Consider the following 21,473-nt stretch of genomic DNA (forward strand, 5'->3'; position numbering starts at 1 on the left):
TTTTTCATTTTGTCTCTTTTTTATTTTGTGTCACACCGATTTCACCACAGCTATTTTCTAGTCTATGTCCCAGCCAGTCACAGGCTTTAAGAAGTGTAGTCATTGCCAGCGTGTGATACCTCTCACTGACCCACATAAGTGGTGTGTTCAGTGTTTAGGACCTGACCATTGCTGGAGTTGTGTGCCTGCTGCGCTACTCTTTAACCTCGAGCCATTAGACTTCAAGTTCAGGTAGAAAAGATATTCGGTGGTATGGATAGACCTTTGCCTAAGGTCCTCACCCCGACTGCAACCCTGGTCTTGACCTCAACCCCAAGTCCAGTCAAGTCTTCGATGGGGTTTCTGCTTTCTACCTCAACCTCGGCCTTAATTAAACCTTAATTAAACAGGATTCCTTCTAAAATCATGGAAACAGGCAACAATCCATCCAATTCTCAAAAATCCAAAGGCAAATCATAATGACATCACGAATTTTCGAACAATAGCTAAAATTCCATTCCTAGCTAAATTGACCGAAAAGATAGTATTCAATCAGATATCCGAATTTATAGAAAAAACAGGAGTATTGCATCCTAATCAAACAGGATTCCGGAAATACTATGCAACAGAACACTCGATGATAGGTATGACTACAGCTATCCTTTATTTTGTAGATCATCACCGATATGTTCTCCTCATATCCATAGATCTCTCTTCCACTTTGACACCATTGATCATCATCTTCTTATAGAAAGACTGAAATCCATAGGAATTAGTGATATTGTGCTTCAATGGTTTCAGTCTTATTTTTCAGAAAGATCATCAAAAGTTATCTTTAATAACTCCACCCCAGATCTGATATCTACCAACTATGGCATCCCACAGGGGTCGATATTATCCCCCCTACTATTTAACATCCTCTTAGCCCCTTTGCTGACTCTCTGTCAGTCTATTGGGTTTACAGCATTCGCTTACGTGGATGATCTTCAACTCCTGCTTCCATTAGACTTATACTCCACAGAGGAATTCCAAAATATTAGTAAGAAATTAAGTACAATTTCTGAATGGCTTGAAGAAAATAAATTAGTAATGAATACAGATAAAACTAAAATAATACACTTCCCTTGGAATGAAGGACTAAAACTCATCGCTCCAATAAACATAAATAATATCCAATTGCAGGAAGTTACTAAGATTAGAGTTTTAGGGGTTTTTCTGGATCAAAAATTGACATGATATGTACAAGATACAGGCTATATTTATTTTACCCAATGTTAAATGCCAATGTTAAATACCAAAAGACCCAACACGGTCCGTGTTTCGGAAAACACGCCTTCTTCAGGGGTCCATGGTAAGTAAGGTAAACAACAAACCGCAATTAAAAAAAACAACCACTTGGATATCCATTTTGCGCTGTATCGTCGACCCATTGCACACACAGGCGGTTGTTTTTTATCCATTTTAATTGCAGTTTGTTGTTTACCTTACTTACCATGGACCCCTGAAGAAGGCGTGTTTTCTGAAACACGGACCATATTGGGTATTTTGGTTTGTAAAAAGGTGGTATTAGTTCCCGCATTTAACGTTGGGTAAAATAAATATAGCTTACATCTTGTACATATCAGTCTGCAGTTTCTTTTTTGTTTCTTGCTTGCTGTTATACTGCAGACACTGTTGGGTTTTTTTTTGTTATTTGATCAAAAATTGACATATCATAATCAGATTAGTGCAGTAGTAAGAGGCTGTTTTCAGAGGTTACGAATGATTAGATCAATCGCCCCCTTCCTGGACTCATCTTCACTGAATATCCTTGTACACTCGCTGATCATTTCAAAGTTAGACTATTGCAACTCGCTCTACAAAGGAATAGCTCTTAAAGAAATCTGTTGATTACAACTAATTCAAAATGCCGCAATTAAGATTATAACGAATAAGAAAAAATTTGATCATGTGATTCCTCTTCTTAAAGAAGCTCATTGGCTTCCAATTGTTCACAGAATCTCCTACAAATTAACAATATTAACATTCAAAATATTAACAACTAAAGCTCCATCATTCCTAGAAAGGTACATTATTCCATATATTACATTACATTACAGATTTCTATTCCGCCATTACCTTTCGGTTCAAAGCGGATTACAAAAAGAGTTATGGAAGAAGGGTTACAACGTTAGATCAGAGAAGGTTTCCAAGAGAGGGAAAAGTATATTCCGACTAGAAGTTTGAGATCAGAGGATAAAAACCTTCTAGTAATTCCATCACTTAATATAATAATAGACAAGATATGATCTTTGCGGTGACAGCGCCCAGAATATGGAACTCCTTACCAGCATTAATTAAGGAAGAAAAATCACTAAATAAATTTAAAGGATTGTTAAAATGCTGGTTCTACAAGGATACTTTTGAAACCTAATCATCAGTCCCTTTTGATCCCATTCGTTGCTTAAACTCACATATACTCTGTCTTTAGGCTCTGAGAAATTGGAAAAAAAAAAGTTCTTAATTTTCTATTCCATTTTATCATTACTTTTAAAGTTTTTTACCCCCCTTCTGTACTTTCCTTTTACGTGTCCTTTACTATGCTTATTGTAGTTCTCCCTACTTCCCTTATGTATTGGTGCGTCATGTTTGTGTGTGTCAGTTGTAGTTAATAATTAAGACCCTGTTTTTATTGTAAATCGCTTTGAATTAATGATATTGCAATACATCAAAATTTTAATAAAACTTGAAACTTCTTCATTTGGGAAGTCTTCGTCCTTGAGCAAGTCTGCTAAGTCCTCACCTGATGAGCCACTTTCCTCACTGTCTCCCTCAGGTAAGGTAGCTCAGCAAACTCCTTTGGGCATGCCACCCTTAGAACCGGTGGTTCTGAAGCTGCCCAAGAAGCATGTCTCTAAATCGAGACATCATTCTTTCTCATCTTCCTCGGAGGCTATAATCACGCCAAATGTACTTCAGGTCTCGGTTCCACATTTGCAGGCTATGATCCAGACTATTATGCATCAGGAGTTTGGTAACATGCTTGCCCAATACACTCCTACCTTGACTCTGCTTCCTGCAGTCCAGCCTGAGCACTCAGCAATTAAACAAGGAGTCGAGTCCTTAGCAGTGCCTCGTGCTCAACCTAGTCACTCTATACAAGGAGTCGAGTCCTTAGGAGTGCCTAAAGCTGAATCTACACATTCTATGCAAGGAGTTGAGCCTTTGCGAGTGTCTCGACCGGAGTCTATACACTCTATACAAGGAGTTGAGTCCTTGCGAGTACCTTGAGATGCCTCGACACAAGGAGCTGAGTCTTTTTTGGTGTCTCGACGTCAATCTCTGACTTCCAGCCCTCCTTCCTCACATCAGGCATTGCCCTTTTCGAGGCACAGGGCAAGGACTCCTCGACATTCATCTAACCAGGATTTGACTGATTCGAGGAACAGTTCTCCATATCATTTGTCGAAGCACCCATCGAGACTGAGGTCCTTTTCGAGACCGGTCTTGCTTATCCAGGCATAGAGACTCTTTGAGGCCTTCAACTCCTCAGTCAAAAAGACCGCCTGCAGTCTTACCTCTCTCGCCATTCAAGTTCTTCTCCTGCGAGAGGTTCCCTCCATTCTCTCAGTGAGTCATCTATACCTGCATATTCGGATTTCAGGTATCAATACTCCAGAGAAGCTTCACCTTCGTTCTCTGCTATGCGAGGCGCCTCGAGGTCACCTTCTCCCTCATGAGGCCGTCCTTCTTCAGATCAAGTATCCTTTTCTAAGTTCCTCTGCCAGATGAGTAAAGATATGAACATCTCCTTGGAATCTGACTTCAAGTACTCCATGGAGTATTTGGAAGAAATGGGTATGCCTCATCTTCCTAGTGAGTCTCTAAAATTGCCCATTAATCGACTTCTTTCTCAAACCTTCAAATGAAATCTGGAGACACCATATTCCATTCCTGCTGTGCCAGCGAAGTTGGAATCTCGCTACAGGGTGGTCCACTGCAAGGGCTTTGAAAAGTCTCAATTATCACATCAGTTCCTTCTCGTGGAGTCTTCTTTAAAAAGAACCAATCCTGCCAAAGTTTATGCTACTGTCCCTCCTGGAAGAGAGGGCAGGACAAGTTTGGCTGGGCTTGTATCAAAATTCCCTTATGGCAACCAGAGTTTTGAATTACAATTTTGTCTTCACTTCTTATCTCAAGCAATTGGTTAACACCATGCCTGATTTTGTCAAATATATTACACAGCATCGACTTCCAGAATTTCAACAGCTGTGTAACACTCTATCTCAACTCCGCATGCATCTTCGTACGATGCATTTGAACTTTCCTCAAGGGTCACTGCTTTCTCGGTGGCAATGCGCCAGCTTGCCTGGCTTTGCAGTATAGACAATGGACCCCAATCTTCAAGATCATCTGGCCAACATCCCTTGCCAAGGCATTGAGTTCGATGATTCTATCGAGGCAGCCACCAAACGTTTGTCTGAATATGAGAAATCATTTGCTTCCATCCTCAGGTCTAAGCCTAAACCTGCTGCTTCTAAGGGTCCCAGGCCTCTTTCATCCTATCAGAGGTGTTTTCCTCAGCGGGCGGCTCCTTATTCAAGGGTTCCTGCTAAGAAACAACAGTAGAAAAGGCAGCAGAAACCTCAGACTCCTGATGCACCTAAGGCCTTTCAGTCTTTTTGACCATCTAATACAGAGCATCACCTCTATCATTCTGCTTCTGTCCTCTCCCTTTCCCATTGGGGGTCATCTCCATCAGTTTTACCAATGATAGAAACTCATTACTTCAGACCTCTGGGTTTTATCAGTCATCAAGGAAGGATACTCTCTTCATTTCATCCAGATTCCTCCAGATCTGCCCCCAAGAGAGTATTCTTCCAACCTCTCGCAGGCCACCCTATTTCTTCAGGAAGCTTAGGCTCTGCTTCATCTCCATGCCATCGAGGAAGTTCCTTTGGAACAGCAGAGCAGAGGGTTTTACTCCCGTTACTTCCTAGTTCCAAAGAAGACGGGCGATCTGCGACCTATTTTGGATCTTAGAGCACTCAACAAATTTCATGTCAGAGAAAAATTCTGTATGCTGTCTCTGGCATCCTTATATCCCCTTCTAGATCAGAACGATTGGTTATGCTCTCTGGATTTCAAAGAGGCTTATACTCACATTCCCATTCATCCAGCTTCTCACAAGTTCCTCAGATTTCGGGTGGGAAATAATCACTTTCAGTACAGAGTGCTACCCTTTAGCCTGGAATCATCTCCCAGAGTCTTTACCAAATGCCTGGTGGTGGTAGCAGCAGCTCTGCGAAACCATGGTCTTCAAGTTTTCCTATACCTGGACGATCGGCTCATCAAAGATTCAACGTCTCAGGGGTTATTGTAGCGACTCAACGGACTACGTGGTTCCTTCAAAGTTTGGGCTTCAAATCAACTTTCCCAAGTCCCAGCTACAGCCCTCTCAGACTCTACAGTTCATTGGAGCTGTATTGGACACTGTGCAACTCAGAGCATTCCTTCCTCAACAACTTCAGGATGCTCTCATTCAACTCTGCCTCAACGTGTCTTCCCTACCTTCAATTTCAGCAAGACACATGATGGTTCTCCTAAGTCACATGGCTTCTACCATTCATGTGACTCCTTTTGCGAGACTTCACCTCAGAATTCCTCAGTGGACCCTTGAATCTCGGTGGGCGCAGGCTTTTGACCTACTTTCTCAGCACATTACAGTGACTCCTTCATTGAGACAGTCTCTCCACTGGATGCTCTCTTCCAATCTCTCCAGAGGTTTACTGTTTCAAATACCCCCTTGACAGATTTCTCAACCTATATTTGGGGGGCTCATCTCGATGGTCTCCATACTCAAGGCCATTGGTCCAGCACAGATCGTCAGTGTCACATCAATCTGTTGGAACTCAGAGCGATCTTCAATGTTCTCAAAGCTTTTCAGCATCTTCTTCACGATCAAATAGTCTTCATTCGTACAGACAACCAAGTCACCATGTACTACGTCAATAAGCAGGGAGGCACAGGATCTCTCCCTCTATGTCAGGAAGCTCAAAAGGTGTGGAAATGGGCAATCTATCACAACACCATTCTCAAAGCGGTCTATATTAAGGGGAGAAAAACTGTCTGGCGGTCAAATTGAGTCGTCTTCTCCAACCTCACGAATGGACACTCAATTCCTTGCCTCTCCATCACATTTTTCTCAGTGGGGAACCCCTCAGATAGATCTCTTTGCATCTCCCCACAACAACAAACTGCCTTAGTTTTGCTCCAGGATATACTCTCCTCACCGCCTCGAGACAGATGCTTTTCTTCTTGAATGGAAGAATCAGTTTCTTTATGCATTCCCTTTCATTCTCAAGACACTTGTCAAACTCAAACAAAACCATGCCACCATGATTCTGATAACTCCTTGGTGGCCCAGACAGCCTTGGTTCTCCCTTCTACTTCAACTCAGCAGCAGGGAGCCATTCCTTCTACCAGTTTTTCCATCTCTGCTTACACAGAGTCAAGGGTCTCTGCTTCATTCCAACCTGCAGTCTCTACACCTGACAGTTTGGTACCTCTCAACCTAACTGCTACTTTACAGTTTTCTCAATCTGTACAGGACATTCTAGAGGCTTCCAGGAAGCTTACCACTTAGCAGTGTTACAACCAGAAATGACCTAGATATTCTTCTTAGTGCACCATTTATCACAAGGAGCCTCAATCTACCTCCTTGTCTTCAGTTCTGGATTACCTGTTCCATTTATCTCAATCAGGCCTCAAATCCACATCCATTCGAGTCCATCTCAGTGCAATTGCTGCTTTTCATCAGCCTATTGAAGGAAAACCCGTATCTGCTCATCCTGTGCTTTCCAGATTGATGAAAGGACTTTTCAATGTCAAACCATCTCTCAAATTGCCTCCAGTGGTTTGGGATCTCAATGTTGTTTTTGCTTGATTGATGAAGCCTCCATTTGAACCAATGGCTTGGGCTCATCTTAAATATCTCACTTGGAAAGTGATTTTTCTCATTGCTCTCACGTCTGCTCGCAGAGTCAGTGAATTACAAGTTTTAGTTACAGACATACCTTTCACGATATTCCATCATGACAAGGTGGTCCTACATACTCATCCTAAATTTTTACCTAAAGTGGTTTCATAATTTCATCTCAATCAATCCATTGTACTTCCAGTGTTTTTTCCAAAGCCTCATTCTAATCCTGGAGAAACAGCATACTGTGGACTGTAAGCATGCTTTGGCTTTCTGCTTGCAAAGGACTAACCCACACAGATCTGCTCCTCAACTTTTTGTCTCCTGTGATCCAAACAAGTTGGGACATCTAATTTTCAAGCGCACCATCTCCAACTGGTTAGCTGCTTGCATCTTTCTGCATCTATAGGGTTGAGTCACAGCCCATAAAGTCAGAGCCATGGCGGCATCAGTAGCTTTCCTTAGATCTACTCCTATTGAGGAAATCTGCAAAGCTGCCACTTGGTCCTCAGTTCATACTTTCACCTCTCATTATTGTCTGGATTCTTTTTCTAGATAGGATGGCCATTTTGGCCAGGCAGTTTTATAAAATTTATTCTCCTAGATTGCCAACACTCCCACCATCCCATTCTGGTTAGTTTGGAGATCACCCACATGTGAAAATATGCTATCTGCTTGTCCTGGGATAAAGCACAATTACTTACCGTAACAGGTGTTATCCAGGGATAGCAGGCAGATATTCTCCTAACCCACCCACCTCCCCTGGTTGGCTTCTTAGCTAGCTATCTGAACTGAGGAGGCGCACCCTACATTGGGCGGTGAGCAGTAGTGGCTTGTGGCCAGTAGGGGGTGATGTCTATGGGACGGTAATGAAATGGACGTCAGGACATGATAGTGCAGTATTAAGTGCTGGGTTTTTGTATGATTCTGGGTAACTCTAGTTAGATACAAGCATATGTGTCAGTTAAGGCCACGCCCAATAGAAGCGTACAAAAAACTGGTGAATAAAAATCTGATTATGGATGTAATCAAGGCCAGAAAAACACACTACAGATTAATATTAAGGGAAAGTATAATAATATTCTTTTTATGTACTTTGCTATTAGGCTAGATCATAAAGGAAATCAGGATATACATGGACTCCATTTTGGTTTTTTTGTCTTTCTGTGTCTTGTACTCCATTTTGTGATCAGCCTATGTCCCAAGTCTTTGTTCAGGTTTCCCGCTTCTAAGCCACGTGGTTCTAATTGATACCAGATGTGCCTTAGGCTGGCTAGGAAGAAGTATCCTAAACTAAGATATAATATGCATTAAATATGAATGAACTTATGAATGAATGTTGGTCCCAAGTATGAATGGATGGATGATGGATTTTGTATTAAAAATGAAATGGAAGAATACTAAGGAAAAAATTCTGAACACAACATCCGGAAATGATTAACTTAGAGTCAGAGACTGCTGTTCCAGTCTCTAATATAGGAAAGCTTCTGTGTGAAGATCAATGAAATTTGAAACTGTCAGCTTAGGGAGAGGGGAAGACAGCCCCTCCTTTCCTCTAAGGCTGACCAATTTTCAGCACCCTTTTAACAAATGATTCTCTTAATATACTTTTATGACAAGGATAAAAGGAATATTGGATATGTTATAAAATGTTAATGTATATTCAGAAATGAATGTAAACAGAACCAATGTAATTTCTGAAACTTTTAAACGTAGAGGAATTCTCTTTATCTAACTTTTAAGACCACCTCTGTTAGTTTTGATTGGCCCACATAGCCGATGATGTCACACTGAGCCAAAGGTATATAATGGGGTGTTGCGAAGTATTGAGCTGAGCTCGTTATCAGAAGGCCAGCATTTTGGCAACTATAACGACCTCCCACTAACGCAACTGTTAACGCAATTATGCTTTATTTTTTTGAGTTTCATAATGAAAAAATATAAACAATAACTAAATAAATAATTATGTTTTGGTAAAACCTTGCGTTAGCGTCATTTTCCATGTTTTTTGTTATTTTTCACACCTTGAGTGAAAGCTAGCAGCTTAATTGGCAACTGCAGCTTTATGAGTGCGCAGGCGTCCAATGCCCATGCTCAGTGGGAAGGCACTCGCGCATGTGCGATGCGGCAGACTTGAAACTTCTGAGTTTTCTACAAGCAATTCTGCTTGCAAGGCTGTCCGTATCCGGGCTCCGTGGATGACGTCACCCACATATGAGAATATCTGCCTCTGTCCCTGGATAACACCCTTAACTACGCAACCATCTGCCAATGAGCTGGCACTTTTCTTTGATACAAAAATCAAAGATATTAGATCACATCTAGGACCTTCCTCTTCTGCCTCTCCTTCTCATACTTCCGACGAATCTACCTATCTCTCATTCAGCACCTGTTCAAATTTCAAAATGCCCTCACTAGGTAATCTTCTCCTTATCTTACAATCCTTAAATACCTCCAACAATCTTATGGAGAGTATTCCCCCTTCACTCCTTAAAAAATTATTTTCCTTCTTCGGCCCATTCATCTGGGAAATGGTATCCAAGTCTCTTTCTGACAACCTAGTACCTACTGCTTGGAAAACAGCACTCGTTATCCCAAAATTGAAACAGCACAACTTAGACCCCTCTCAGCCGGCAAATTACCGCCCTATCGCCAACCTACCCTTAATCTCTAAACTAACTGAAAAAATCATCATTCACACTCAACTTACAGAATTTATCGAAAACATCCATGCCCTTCATCCATGTCAAACAGGCTTTCGTTCTTCACATTCCACTGAACTGTCACTGCTAGGCCTTATCTCAACTATTCATTACTATCATGATCACCAAAAATCTGTTCTTCTTATTTCCCTCGACCTGTCCGCAGCCTTCGACACTATTGATCACTCTCTTCTTATTAATCGACTTAAAGACTGCGGTGTTACAGGTCCAGCTCTTCTATGGTTCATTTCATACTTTAATGAACGTAGCTTTAAAGTTCATGTAAAGAATGAAACTTCCCAACCTATATCACCAACCTATGGTGTTCCGCAAGGATCTATTCTATCTCCACTACTATTCAACATCTTTCTGTCTCCTCTTCTTACGCTAGCACAATCTATTGGATTCACAATCTTCGCCTATGCAGATGACATACAACTATTCCACCCAGTCAACACCTCAAACACTTCAGATATAACAGACATAAACAATAAACTGGATATTGTAAATGACTGGCTTTATACAAATAAACTCTCTCTCAACATTGATAAATCCCGTGCCCTACTACTCCCAATCAAAAACAGCGAATCTCTATCTGGCAAAATTTCTATCAAATCCACTCCTATACAAATGGAAACAAAAATAAAATTATTAGGAGTCATTATCAATAAGGATCTTACATTCCATGATCAAATCAGTTCGGTAGTAAAAATCTGTTTCTTCAAACTTCGTCTTATTCGTTCATTAACTTCAATCTTAGGGACAGAGGCAATCACAATTCTGGTTCACTCTCTAGTCATTTCTCACTTAGACTATTGCAACTCTCTTTATAACGGCCTCCCACAAAAATAAATTTGCCGCTTACAATTAATACAAAATACAGCAATAAAACTCATTTACAAATATGATCATGTTACCCCGCTTTTGAAAGAGGCACATTGGTTACCTATCATACATCGTATCACCTATAAAATCATCTTGCTTACCTTCAAAATAAAACTCTCACACCAGCCTCTATATCTTGATAAGGTTCTCATCCCCCAATGTTCCTCACGTACTCTGAGGTCAACAGATCAAAAACTTTTACGAATCCCTTCCGTAAAAGAGTTCTATTACACCCGGAAAATAAATTTTACAGTAGTCGCCCCAACGTTGTGGAATGCCCTGCCACAACAACTTAGAGAAGAACAACATTTAGATAAATTCAAGATTAACTTGAAGACTTTCTTATTCCGTGACGCTTTTGCCTGTGCTTAGAGCTACCTTCTTCTATTTTTATTTTTTTTTCTATTTCCCTCTCCTTCTCTGCTCTCTCCTTCACTCTTCTGGTTCTCATTTATTTAACCAACTGCTTTAAAAAAGCGACCCCACCCAATATGTCTTTCCCCATTCCCACTTTCTCCCTTTCTTCTCCAAAACATGTAACTTTTCCCTTCCTTTCCCTCTTACCCTCACTTTCATATCAGTCAAGTTATGTTTTTGATGTTCACCCATCATCTTTTATATTTATGACTCTTTTCTCTTTTTTATAATTTTACTGTAAACCGGCCAGATACCTGTTGATGATCGGTATATTAAAAAGATAATAAACTTGAAACTTGATAAACTTGAAACTTGTTACGGTAAGTAACTGTGTTAGCCTGCAAATGTGCTCTGGATCCATTCCCTTCATACCTATATGAGAAATTTCCTACTCAGGCCATTTCACCTCTTACCAAGCTTATTAATTCTGCCTTACCTTTTTTCTGCAGAAATAGGTCACATTGTTTTGTCCCCACTATTGAAGAAAGATGACTTATACCCATCCTCACTGTCTAGCTATCGACCTATAGCGAATATTCCTCTACTGACCTAAATATTAGAGTCCATTATATCTGCTCAGCTTTCATCATATTTAGAGAGATTTTCCATTCTTTTATCTTGCCAACATGGATTCAGACCTAATCTCAGTACCGAAACTCGACTGATCTCATTAATCTCTAAGGTTCAGCAATTGCAAGCACGCAATAAGTTTGAAATTTTGCTACAATTCGATCTATCGGTGGCTTCGACGTCATTCAACATGATATTTTGATTTACCAACTTTCTGAGATAGGTACAGTATTGATTCCACAGTCTTAGACTGGTTTTCAAAATATACTGTTAATATGAATGGCACCATGTCATCCTCTTGGAAGCCTTTATGTGGAGTCCCGCAGGGATCACTTTTATCACATCTACATGACTTTTCTTTTCAACATCTACATGACTTTTTTGAAGCTTTTCCATTTATCCCCCTGCAAAACACTATTTACGTATGCAGACAACATCTTTGTTCTCCATGAGATAGACTTGAATCTCACTTACCTTGTTGGGAATATAATAGAATGTATAACGAAACTTCAGTCTTGGGCCCTTACTGTACAAATGAAACTGAACGAGTCCAAAACAAAGTTACTTTGGCTTGGCCCAAAATTAGAGCAGCTACCTTTGTCCATTCTGTTGCTTTCAGGATCCTCACTGCAGATTGAATTTTCAAGTAAAGTTCTGGGTGTCATTATAGATTCAACACTTTCATTCAATGACCATCTTAATTCTCTGGTTAAAAAAAAAAAAAATGTTTTTTTTAGTCTCCATATGTTGAGGAAAGTGAGATCCTGTTTCCATCAACAACACTTTGCTGTCCTTGTTCAGGCTTTCGAGACTGGATTATTGTAATTCAGTCTATTTAAGCTTGACCAAGAAAAGCTTTCAAAGACTTCAAATGATCCAAATGATTCAAAGACTTCAAAAGATCAGCTGCTAGGCTGATCTTTGCAGAAGTAAATTTGATCACGTTTCTCCGCTCCTGCAAAAACTTCATTGGCTCCCAATAATTTCCAGGGTTTATTTTAAATGTACCTGTTTAACATTTAAGATCTTGCATGGCATCCTTCCTCCTTTAATTCCCCTGTCTTGGAATTCTGTAAGATCTGACATTACCAGATCTACTCAAAAATTTAAATTGGCCTTTCCTATGTTGAAAGGCGTTACCTACATTGGCAATCTAAGGAAGTCTCTACTTTTCAAAATTACTGAGTTGTGGAATAATTTTCCTATTCAACTGCGCGATCTGGGCTCATTCCAACCATTTCGAAAACATCTGAAAACTTGGCTATTTTCAAAGTAGTAAATTCTGCTCCTCCCCATACTATTCCAAATCCATATTGTATCTGTTATCCTTTCTAATATCTTGTAAACCGTGCTGAGTTCTACTGTTATAGAGAAGATGCGGCATATAAGCCTAAGCTTTAGTTTAGTTTAGTTAAGACTGGAGTGGGTTTCCATGGGAAGTAGAGCACTTCTCTCCCTTATATTTAAATTTATGAGTATAAACCACTTAAATAAATATTGATAGGCCTTACAGTTTATCAAACCTGGGCTTTTATGTGTTTTCTTGATTCCTAACTGTTGACATTTTCTTTATAGAATTATCCCCTTAATTCAGATATAGTGGAAATCATGCCAACACTATTAGTTTTCTACTTTTCAGTCATAGGAAATTATTCACCCAATAAAGCTAAATTTTGATCAAAATGTATTCTCAAATTATTCTTGTAGTCTACTTTCTGTTGATGTCTCCCTAATGTTTTGTTTCATGTTCTGCCTACACCAAATATCTAAGACAGGCATGAAGAGTAAAATAACTTGGGCTTTAAATGAGTTCATCTGAGAAAGCAGGATCCTTTATTTCTACATGGAACTTCTTGTCTTAATGATGTGTATTTGTTATTGTGTTTACACTGAGCTAAATACTTTCTTTTTGGCTCCACTGACATTTCAAGACCATAGGAAAAAGAGTGTGTCTTCTACAGTCACCACCTCCCAGCTAAGAAGTTTGCCAGAAATGTTTCCTCGATTTTACAAGACACCAGTAGGTAAGTGAATGACTTATATATGTTATATGATTATGTATAACTAAGGTGACCATACGTCCCGTTTTTAGATCCCCTGTCCCGTTGTCCCCACACACAGCTTCGGGACGCCAAAATGTCCCGTTTTCAGGGACAGCGTCCCGAAGCTGTGCACAGGGACAATGGGACAGGCGATCGCTTCCTGTCCCTCCCTGCCGCGTGAAAAAAAGCCTCCCATGGCCTGCTGGTGTGCTACTTTAGGCAACCCTCCCATCCGACCCTCCCACCGAAAGACAACCACAAACCTCCCAGCTCCAGCAGCGTCCGCAGCACTCTAAATACGCTGCTTTACAGCCTGATTTCCTCTGCTGCGCCCCTGACATCATCAGAGACGTGGCAGAGGAAATCACAGGCAGTAGAGGGCCCCGAAGCAGCATGTTTAGAGTGCTGCGGACACTGCTGGAGCCAGGAGTTTGTCGGTCGTCTCGCGGTGGGAGGGTCGGATGGGAGGGTCAGTGGGGTCGACTGCACGGCGGTGGTAGTGGGGGGGAGATGGAAAGATGCTGCTCAAGGGTTCTACTGCACAGGGGGATGGGAGGGATAGAAAAATGCCAGGTTCTACTGTACGGGGGGATTGGAGGGAGGTAGGTAGGCAGGCAGGCTGGCTTCGGGGGTGGGGGTGGGACAAAGTTTGGAAGGCAGTGAGGGGGACATAGGAAGGAGACACTGGGGGGCACTAAGGACATAAGAGGCACTGAGGGCACTAAAGACATAGGAAGGAGGCACTGAGGGCACTAAGGACATAGGATGGGACACTAAGGACTTAGGAAGGAGGCACTGGGGCACTAAGGACATAGGAAGGAGGCACCGAGGGCACTAAGGACATAGGAAGAAAGGAGGGAGGGAATAGAAAGGGACAATTGTTAGGCCTGAGTGCAGAAAGAAAGAAATGAAAGAACGGATACACAGACAGAAGGAAACGCAACCAGAGACTCATGAAATCACCAGACAGCAAAGGTAGGAAAAATGATTTTATTTTCTATTTAGTGATCAAAATGTGTCAGTTTTGAGAATTTATATCTGCTGTCTATATTTTGCACTATATTTGTCTATTTTTCTATAGTTACTGAGGTGACACTGCATATTTAAAATCATCTGCCTTGACATCTTTGAAACCCCCCCAAATATAAATGATAATTAACATTTTCTCTGCGTATAGTGTGCTTTGTAGTTTTTTAAAAAATTTATGGTTACCATTATGAATTAATAAGATATTATGGGCTCCTTTTATCAAGCCTTGCTAGCGGGATTAGCGCACGACTTTTAATCACGCGCTAACCCCTGTGCTGGCCAAAAATCTACTGCCTGGTCAAGGCAGGCATTAGCGGCTAGCGCTGCTGGCGGTTTAACACGCGCAATTATGTGCGATAAACCGCTAGCGTGGCTTGATAAAAGGAGCCCTATGTGTACATGAAAAATGAATGGAAGAAATTTTGGGCGAGATTAGGGGCGGGGCTAGGGTAGGATTGGGGCTGGGGCTGGAGAGGTTGGGGGGCAGGACTGACAATTAATAGATGTCCCCTTTTGATGAAAAAATAAATGGTCACGTTATGTATAACCCACTTAGTTATAGGCAGGCCATAAACTTCTTTAAATAAATAAATAGACTGAAGAAGTCATATTTATAAGTATTAGCTAATACCTGAGCTCCAGTCCTTGGAGTATCTAAGTTTTGTGGACTATTTGGGTTTCAGAGTACAGCAAACTTATTTACTGCAGCTCCTAAGAAGATTGTTGGTATTATTAGTTATAGAGGTTTTATCTCATCTAATCTAATCTAATCTAAACCTTAAGTTTATATACCGCATCATCTCCATGAGAATGGAGCTCAACACGGTTTACAAAAACTTAAAATAGTGGTTAGAGAAGAAGAAAAAGGATTACATGAACTTATGTGTAGAAGGGGGGAGAGAAAGGGGAGAAGGATAGAGCTACAATTTGCTGAAAAGCCAGGTTTTCAGTTTTTTGCGGAATAACTGAAGGGAGCTCAGGTTCCGCAGCGGGGTGGTGAGGTCGTTCCAAAGACCTGTGATTTTGAAGAGAAGGGATTTTCCCAGTTTGCCTGAATAGTGGATGCCGCGTGGAGAGGGGAAGGCTAGTTTAAGCCTTTGGGCAGTTCTGGAGGAGTCGGGACTGAAGGAGTTGAAAGACAGTGGGATAAGAAGAGGCAGGATTCCGTGAATGATCTTGAAAGCCAGGCAGGAACATTTGAAATGGATTCTGGAGATTATTGGGAGCCAATGAAGTTTGGCAAGGAGTGGAGAGGCATGGTCAGACTTGCGTTTTGAGAAGATCAGTTTGGCTGCAGTATTCTGGATTAGCTGGAGTCTTAGAATACTTTTTTTTGATAGATTTAAGTAGATGGCGTTGCAGTAATCTAGTTTGGAGAGGATGATGGATTGGACAAGGATGGCAAAGTGTAGTTGGCTGAAGTAGGATCTAGCTTTCCTCAGCATGTGAAGGCTGAAAAAGCATGATTTTGCCAAGGAGTTGAGGTGGTCATTGAGGGAGAGAGAGGAATCGATAGTGATACCAAGGACCTTGCATGAGAACTCGAGCTGTAGTGTATCGCCTGTGGGTAGTGTGAAAAGTGTGGGCAGGTGTTCGAATTTTGGGCCGAGCCAGAGTAGTTTTGTTTTAGATTCATTTAGTTTCATCTGTACCGAGAGGGACCAGGCACGGAGTCTCATTATGCAAGCTGTAATGTTTTCGTGGAGGTTGGTGAGGTTCTGGTCAGTCTCAAGGAGGACAAGGATGTCATCTGCATAAGTGTAGATTGTTTCCAGGGGGGATAGTTGAAAGAGTTTCAGGGAGGACATGTAGATGTTAAAGAGAATAGGGGAAAGGGGTGATCCTTGAGGATGCATATGACAAATAGAGGGAAAAATATAGGTCAGCAATTAATACATGTATTTTCATTGTATACAGACATAGAAATATTTGAAATGTATTAATATGCAAACAAATCATTTCCAGAGAAGGGGAAATAGTAAAACTAGAGGACATGAACGGAGGTTGCAGCACAGAGAATGACACAGGGACACATTTTTCACATCCCCATGGGATCTCTCTATCCCCATCCCATCCCTGCGAGCTCTGTTCCTTTAAATCATAAGTGTTCGAGGCTTCTGCAGTTAAGGTACAGCTTGCAGAAATGGATAGGGACAGAACTCACAGGGATGGGAACAAATTTGTCCTCTTGTCATTCGCTGCAGGGAGGGTTGACTTTGGAGTAATGTCAGGAAGTACTTTTTAACAGAGAGGGTGTTGGATGCCTGGAATGCCCTCCCATGGGAGGTGGTGGAGACAAAACCAGTAACAGAATTTTAAAAATGCATGGGATAAACACAAAGAATTCCTACTACTACTACTGTTAATTATTTCTAGAGCCCTATTTCTTTGGCAACAATAATAATAACTTTATTTTTCTATACCGCCATAGTCAGACGACTTCTAGGCGGTTCACATCGAAAGAAGGCTGGACATTCAGCGAATTACAAATGTGTGAGGGGAATGTTGCGGAAGAAAAGGGGGGTAGGGAATGTAAGCGGGGTTGAGAGGGGAGGGGATGTGAGAGGGGGTTGGAATTGCCTGAGAGATTGTTTCGGGTTTGTAGAAGGAAAAATGCATAGAGCGAAGGTCAGTCTGTTTAGGTGATGAATTTGTCAAACAGAGTGGTTTTGATTGATTTTTGGAATGATTTGTAGGTCTGTCTGGGGTTTTATTTATGTAGTTTCCCAGCCAGGATTGTTGTCTTTTAGCTTGGAACATGAAGGTTCTGTCAAGGTAGGATTTGTATTTGCAGCCAGTGATTTTAGGATAGGCGAAGATGTTTTTGTTTCTGGTTGTTCGTGTGGGGTTGTGTAGAGTGAAGTGTGTTTGCAGGTAGGAAGGTGCTAGGCCCCAGATTTGTTTGAAGCAGATGCATGCAAATTAGAACTGTTTTCGTGCTTCCATTGGTAGCCAGTGCAGTTTTTTGTAGTATGGGCTAATGTGGTCTTTTTTTCTCAGTCCAAAGAGTAAGCGAATTGCAGTGTTTTGCACTAATCTCAGTTTCTTTATTGTTTTTTGTGGGATACCCAGGCAGTGGCGTACCAAGGGGGGGCGTGGGGGGGCGGTCTGCCCCGGGTGCCAAGCCCTGAGGGGATGCTCCCGGTCCGGTCCGATTTCCCCCCCCCCCTGCGCCGGGTGTCGCGTCTGGAAACAGCCTGCAGCAAGATCGCGATGCCAGCGATCTTTGCCTGCTTCGGCTGTTTCCTCCGCCACGGTCCCGCCCCTCCTCTGACGTCAGAGGAGGGGCAGGACCGCAGCGGAGGAAACAGCCGAAGCAAGCAAAGATCGCTGGCATCGCGCGATCTTGCTGCAGGCTGTTTCCAGACGCGACACCCGGCGCAGGGGGGGGGGGGGGGAATAAGCAGTGCTTCGTGGTGGTGGTGGTGGGGCCGAGCGGTCCTTCGAGGTAGTGGGGAGGGGGGGCAGCAGGCCTTCAGGGTGGGGCGGGCAGGCAGACCTTGTGGAGGGGGGGAGACAGGCAGGCCTTCGGGGGGGTGACATACCTTCAGGGGGGGACAGGCCTTCAAGAGGGGGACAGGCAGGCAGGCCTTCAAGGGGGGGCAGGCCTTCAAAGGGGGGCAGGCCTTCGAGGGGGGTGTAGGCCTTTGGGGGGGGTGCAGGCCTTCGAGGGGGGGTGCAGGCCTTCAAGGGGGGAAAGGACTTCAGGGGGTGAAAGGCCTTCAAGTGGAACAGGCAGGCAGGCCTTCAAGGGGGGGACAGGCCTTCGAGGGGGGGCAGGCCTTCAAGGGGAACAGGCAGGCAGGCCTTCAAGGGGGGGGATAGGCCTTCGGGGGATGCAGGCCTTCGGGGGGGTGCAGGCCTTCAAGGGGGGGGACAGGCCTTCAGGGGGGGCAGGCCTTCAAGGGGAACAGGCAGGCAGGCCTTCAAGGGGGGGGGATAGGCCTTCGGGGGTTGCAGGCCTTCAGGGGGGGTGCAGGCCTTCAAGGGGGGGACAGGCCTTCAGGGGGAGCAGGCCTTCAAGGGGGGGGACAGGCCTTCAGGGGAGGGGGAGCCCTGGTGTAGAAGTACACGGAGGGAAGAGGGAGGGGTTCAAAGAGACGTGCATATGCCGGACTTTGGGTGGGAAGAAATAATGGGTCTGAAAATAGAGGAGAGATTGAGAGGTGATGGACATGGGTTTTAGGGAGGGAAGGAACAGAAAGGGAGAGAAGTTGGACACAAGGGATGGTGTGGAGGGGGGATAGAGATACTGGTTAGGAGGGTAGTTGGGAAAAGAAAGGGAGAGATGGTGGACCCTGGGGTGGTGGGGAAGGAGGGAGAGCTGCTGGATGAAAGGGTAGTTAAGAAAAGGTGGATCTGTGGAGGGAGACAAAAAAAGGAAAGATGCTAGACATCCGGGGGAGGGAAGGGAAACGGAAGGGGAGGATAGAGATGGCAGATGGATGGTTAGCACGGAGAAAGAAGAAAGAAGGAGACCCTGGCAAACAAGTTATCAGAAGACAACCAGAGCCTTGAACCAACAAGATTTGAAAAATAACCAGACAACAAAAAGGTAGAAAAACTAATTTTATTTTCTGTTTTGTGATTACAATATGTCAGATTTGGAATGTGTATCCTGCCAGAGCTGGTGTTAGACCGCAAACGTGAGCTAGGATTTAACAGAGAGAGGAAAAGTCCTTTTTGTTTCTTTATTTTATTTACACCACAGCGCCAGTGTGGTTAGGAGAAGCCAAAGGGGGGTGAAAAAGCTATAAAATAAACCCACCAGGATGTTTGAAAAAAACACCCAATTGGGCAGGAAAATTGAATCGATAAACCAATTCAATAGGCTGAATCGAATCGAAATTTTTTTTCCTGAATCTGGCAGCACTAGTTTGTGCTACTGTCTTAGAAGACTTTAGGACCTGGGATTGGGGAGAGATGGCATCCTCAGTACTTTATAATGCAAGTGAAATGAGGATTTGGTCAGATTTTTGAAGGGTCTGCACTCTGCAGAAGAAAAATATTGTATAGGCCGGGGACATGAGACAGCAGGAATTGGGAACTTTTCTTCCTTCTATTTTTGTGAATGGCAAGGCTGAGGATGTCAGAGAGTTCAGTTAAAATATGTGCTTTATAAGAAAATATAATAATGTGAAGTGTTCCTAGTGGTGGTGGTGGCAGCGTGTCAATGTGTTGAGAGGAAGAGGTGATCTGGGAAATTCTGCTGAGCAAACTCCGGGCCCATTTCCACTCCCCAGTTAGTCCACTCCACTCAACTGGTTCACACACTGAGTGGGTCTTTGGGTGTTGTTCCTGGGTAGTTGTTTTGGGATCTCTTCCAGTGGTTTGTCAGTATCTCCTTCTGGTCCAAGGAAGGAAACTTTGTTAACCTTAGCACTGACCTACAGAATATGTTTGTAACAGCGCTGCTTGTGTGGCATTAGTCTATGTAGTGATCGAAAGAAAAAACCAGACCTTTGCACATTTTTGCACTATATTACATTACATTACATTAGAGATTTCTATTCCGCCTGTGCCTTGCGGTTCTAAGCGGACTACAAAATTGGGTGAAAACTGGACATTTCCAGGGAGTTTACATGTCAGGTATATAACATATACATAACAAGTTTACATAACAATAGCAATACATACAAATTAGGAAGATTATTACATAACATTGAGGGACGGAATATTCTGGTTACAGATGGAGGTTGCTTACATAGTGTTAAGGGAAGCAATATTCTGATCCCGGGTGGAGGTGGTGTTTAAGAAGGGGTATGCGTGTGCGTGTAGGTTAGAATGATGGAAGGTGTTTTTTGAATAGAAGAGTTTTGATTTCTTTTCGGAAAAGTTTGATGTCTGTTATTTTATATGGTGGGTGTATGAGGAGATTCACATTTCCTGCACAGCTAAGTCCGTGTGAAGTTACCTTGTGCTGTATTTGACATCTAGCAAAGTTTCTGTTTGGAAGGAAAGATCTCAGCTTAAAAATGAAGTGGCCAGAAGTTATGGTAAAAGCAGATAGCGTAGCTGGTTTTAAGAAAGGTTTGGACAAATTCCTGGAGGAAAAGTCCATAGACTGTTATTAAGACATGGGGGAAACATCTGCTTGCCCTGGATCGGTAGCTTGGAATGTTACTACTCTTTGGGTTTTGACTAGGTACTAGTGACCTGGACTGGCTTCCATGAGAATGGGCTACTGGGGATGATGGACCATTGGTCTGACCCAGTTAGGCTATTCTTATATTATGTTCTCATCTGTAGGGGCCTTTGTTTTCACTTCTTATTTTAATGTATTTTTTTTCTGAGAACTTATCAGTGTTTTTTATAATGGGAACAAAAATGGAAGAGAATTAATGTGTGTGGAATGGGGGGGGGTAACTAATTTCTTCAGCTAAATAATTCAATCCATTTCAACCAGACATAGGAGAACTCACGCACCATTCACACACCCTCCAACCAAAAACGTCAAAAGAAAAAAACAGTTTGACAACCTCCTAGCCATTCGAGCTGCAAAACTCGACCCCCAACTCTACAACCTATTGACCTTGACCACAAACTACAAAACCTTCAAAAAAGAAATAAAAACCCTTCTATTCAAAAAACACATAAAACCAAACTAACACAATCAGAACTGTCCCAAGCATCACCTGCAACTACTCCATATGTACTTCTGATGTCATGACAATTCAGACATAATTTATGTTATGTTATGGTATGTTTGGAATAATGGTTACATATATGAGGTTCAATAAAAGAAAATTTTCACTGCCTGTTTCTATTATGACCATTTATTCAGTTTCATGGTTATTACAAAAAATATTTTTTTACATGGGGGGATGTCAAAAAATTATGGGCCCCGGGTGCCACATACCCTAGGTACGCCACTGTACCCAGGTAGACGAT

At 42.4% G+C, this 21,473-nt stretch overlaps 1 protein-coding gene across 7 annotated transcripts in view; it reads left to right on the forward strand.

Annotated features, from left to right (window-relative positions):
• Window positions 1–21,473, forward strand: part of CCDC7 (coiled-coil domain containing 7) — a 730,660-nt gene that overhangs the window by 660,877 nt on the left and 48,310 nt on the right. For all 7 annotated transcript variants that reach the window (XR_004538163.1, XM_033931492.1, XM_033931495.1 and 4 more), the window contains one exon: window positions 13,443–13,535. Coding sequence is in view for 6 of the 7 variants with exons in the window: in XM_033931492.1 (XP_033787383.1) it covers window positions 13,443–13,535 (93 nt within the window). In the remaining variant the exon portion in view is untranslated. The remainder of the gene's footprint in view (window positions 1–13,442; window positions 13,536–21,473) is intronic.

This window comes from Geotrypetes seraphini, chromosome 2 (assembly GCF_902459505.1).
Source record: "Geotrypetes seraphini chromosome 2, aGeoSer1.1, whole genome shotgun sequence".
Lineage (NCBI taxonomy): Eukaryota > Metazoa > Chordata > Amphibia > Gymnophiona > Dermophiidae > Geotrypetes > Geotrypetes seraphini.